We start from the raw sequence: 3,306 nt of genomic DNA, 5'->3' as shown, positions 1-3,306 counted from the left end.
GTTGAGTGTGTGCAGTGTGTGTTGAGTGTGTGCAGTGTGTGAGCTGTCGTTTGTATGGTAGTGGACTGGACAAGGAGCAGAGTTTGTCTGCAGTATGGCAGTGTAGTGGACAAGGAGCCTGGTTTGCCTACAGTGGCCTGAAAAGTCATGAGTTTGATTCCCAGGTGCCACTGTGGTGTCCTTGGGCAGGGCACTTAATGCCGAGTTGTGTCCTTGGGCAGGGCACTTAACCCCGAGTTGGTCCAAGGAGTCTGGACATGATATTACTTGACTTGTATCGGTCAGTCGCTTTGGATGAGAGCGTCCGCCAAATAAATAAAGATAAAGATAGAGAAGCACAGCAGTTCAGATTGTCTGTGTCTCTGGGCAAGAAGCGTCCCACACAGTCCTGCACATTAGCCTCCAAGCCACAGGGGGCGCTGTTTCCCAGCCCAGGCCAGTGGCTCAGGAGGGGCAGGTGGTGCTGCAGACGTCCCCAGCCTGGAAGAGGTGGTAGATGTTGACCAGTGGGAACATGGTGACCGAGCCCAGCAGGGAGCCAGCCTGCACTGCAGCTCCACACCACACGAGGGCGCTGTGGCTCTCGTCTCGCAGGATCACCCCCACCATTACCTTCACATAGGACAGCAGGCCAGTAAACAGCACCCAGGACATCACCTGGAACACATCAGAGATAGAGAGGAGTTGTTACATGCACACACATACGAACACATGAACACACACACACACACACACACACACACACACACACACACACACACACACACACACACACACACACACACACACACAGGCACACTACAGATAGAGGTGGGCAAATATACCTCAAAAACTATTTTGTTACAAACTACAAATACTGACTCATGAAATGTAACAAATAAAATACAAAATACTGATGTGAAAAATGTATTTCATTAATATCACGGTATACCACATTATTGAAGGCCCCAACATCATCTTCCAGGCAGCACTGCATGGAAGGCACCAGGGTTAGGAAATTAGAGTTAGGGTTAGGTGCCTTGAAGTCGATGGTCGCAGCGCTGCCTTGAAGTCGACAGTGGGGGCTTAAAACACCATGAAACGTGAGAAGGAACTTACGATGATGGCCTCCCCCAACGCTGAGCCCTGTAACAATGGGCAGGGGCTCATGGCAGCCATGGCCATGTTGTACCCCCCAAACACAGAGCCCAGGAAACACAGAACCCCTAAAAACACCAGCGACCTGAAAGCACACACACGCACACACATCAGACAGAATACACACACACTATCACACAGCACCCTATGGATCTGCATGGATGAGTTATTATTGTACAGTTGACTGTGTTTGTTGTTTACGTGTTCTTAGTAAACATTAGTTCTACAGCTGGACAACAGACAGGCTGCGGTTCCTCACCGTTTGGGACGGAACATGGCGATGACGCAGGCGACTGGATTGGCCACAGAGGCGAGGGCGGCAGACAGGTGGTAGGCCAGGTGCCCGTAGGGCATGCAGGAGTAGGTCTGCACGGAGGGCAGCAGCCCGTTGGTAGCGCCGTTCACCCACACCACCATGCCGTAGATAAAGGCCAGCTGAGACGCGCTGTGGCCAGGCTTGGCCAGCAGGGGGCGACTCTGCACGCGCTCCTCACCGCCGCCGGAGCCCTTGGCGTCCACGCCGTAGCACACGGACGGCACCGAGTCGCTCTCCGGCACCAGGTTCTCGGTGGACAGCTGGTAGGTGCGTGGTACGCGGGTCAGGGCGGCGAAGGCGGCCAGGCTGACGGCCGTCATGAGTGCCAGGAAGCCGAAGAAGACCTCAGTGGAGAAGTTGGGCGGCAGGTACTCTGTCTGGATGGCGAAGCCGGGGTCGCTGCCGTTGGCGGATGACTGGGAGACGTTGACGCAGTGGGCCATGCCCACACCCTGCGCCAACGCCACCAGGCCCGGCACCAACCCGCTCAGGCCCTCGCCGATGAAGTAGGACGTCACGTACTTGGCAGGAAGTTGCATCATGAAGGGCAGGAAGGTGACGGAGGAGGTGCAGTCGAGGAGGGCGAGGAAGAAGGTGAGGGCGAAGAAGGCAGTGCTGCGCTCTTGCCCGAGAAACCAGGAGGTGCGACGCCAGAGCGTGGCCAGGAGCACGCAGGACAGCACGCCCAGCGCCAGCACGCCGGACACCACCGGACTCTCCCGCACGCGCCCCCGGCACAGGCGATGCGCCATTGTCACCAGCAGCGGGCCCAAGTTGGCCAGCTGGATGATGACTGTCAGGTGCGACGGCAGATCCCAGCCCTCCGGCAGCACAGTCACGATCAGGGGAAGCTCCACCCACAGCCCGTTGACCGCCACCCATGAGCCCAGCCCGAAGGCACAGGCCAGTACGTGCACCCACAGGGACATCGCCGTGGCAGTAATGACCAGTAGGTCCGGAACAGAACCACACCAATGGGAGCGGACCAGGAGCTGCTGCAGGGGTCGGGGTCTGTGCCGTGTCTAGTTTGAGACAGCCAGTGAGGACTGGGGCTCAGATGGTGTGTGTGTGTGTGTGTGTGTGTGTGTGTGTGTGTGTGTGTGTGTGTGTGTGTGTGTGTGCGTGCGTGTGCGTGATTTAGTCTTACTTCAGGGTTTGGTGAGATGTCAACCTCTGTGTAGGTTTGTGTGTTGCGAGTGTGAGGTGAGTGTCTGTGTGCAGGCAGTGACACTCAGCTGTGAGTGTGTGAGTGTGTGTGTGTGTGTGTGTGTGTGTGTCTCCTCAAGAGCCTGAAAGGAAAACAGGAGAGAGAGATGAGATGAGAAACGTCTTCACTCTTCCGTGGTGCAGAAAGGAAACTGAGTAACATGAAACTTCCTGTCTGAACAGCTGTGGCGTCTCACACACTGAGCTCAGAGAGGAAGAACAAGAAAAAGAGGAAGAGAGAGAGAGAGGAATAGAGAGAGAGGGGGGGAGGGAGAGAGAGAGAGAGATCAGAAGAGAGGGATAAAGAGAGAGGAAGAGAGAAAGACAATGAATGAGAGAGCAAGAGAGGAGTAGAGAGGAGTAGAGAGAGAAAGAGAGAAGGCTTTCTATGTAGGGCTTTCTATGCCATAAAAAATATATTAATATTGAAATACCAATCAGAATTTGGCTCAAAATATTCCAATCGGTTATTGAGCCCATTGCTCTATATGGCAGTGAAGTGTGGGGTCCCCTAACAAACCACGATTTTGAAAAATGGGACAAAAATCCAATTGAAATCCCTGCATGCAGAATTCTGCAGGAACATTCTAAAAATGCAGAAACAAACACCAACTAATGCATGCAGGGCAGAACTCGGCCAGTTCCCC

General features: G+C 54.4%; 1 protein-coding gene across 1 annotated transcript in view; it reads right to left on the bottom strand.

Moving 5' to 3' along the window:
• The window catches only part of slc52a3 (solute carrier family 52 member 3), a 2,728-nt gene extending 25 nt beyond the window's left edge, over window positions 1-2,703 (bottom strand). Inside the window, exons 1-3 of the mRNA XM_048242294.1 lie at window positions 1,397-2,703; window positions 1,099-1,222; window positions 1-657 (exon numbers count right to left, since the gene is read on the bottom strand). The exon at window positions 1-657 is cut by the window's left edge and continues 25 nt beyond it. Of these exons, the coding sequence (XP_048098251.1) occupies window positions 445-657; window positions 1,099-1,222; window positions 1,397-2,382 (1,323 nt within the window). The 5' untranslated portion in view covers window positions 2,383-2,703 and the 3' untranslated portion in view covers window positions 1-444. The remainder of the gene's footprint in view (window positions 658-1,098; window positions 1,223-1,396) is intronic.
• Window positions 2,704-3,306: the final 603 nt, after the last annotated feature.

This window comes from Alosa alosa, chromosome 4 (genome assembly GCF_017589495.1).
Source record: "Alosa alosa isolate M-15738 ecotype Scorff River chromosome 4, AALO_Geno_1.1, whole genome shotgun sequence".
Taxonomy (NCBI): Eukaryota; Metazoa; Chordata; class Actinopteri; order Clupeiformes; family Clupeidae; genus Alosa; species Alosa alosa.
This window is presented reverse-complemented; position numbering and strand designations above follow the sequence as displayed.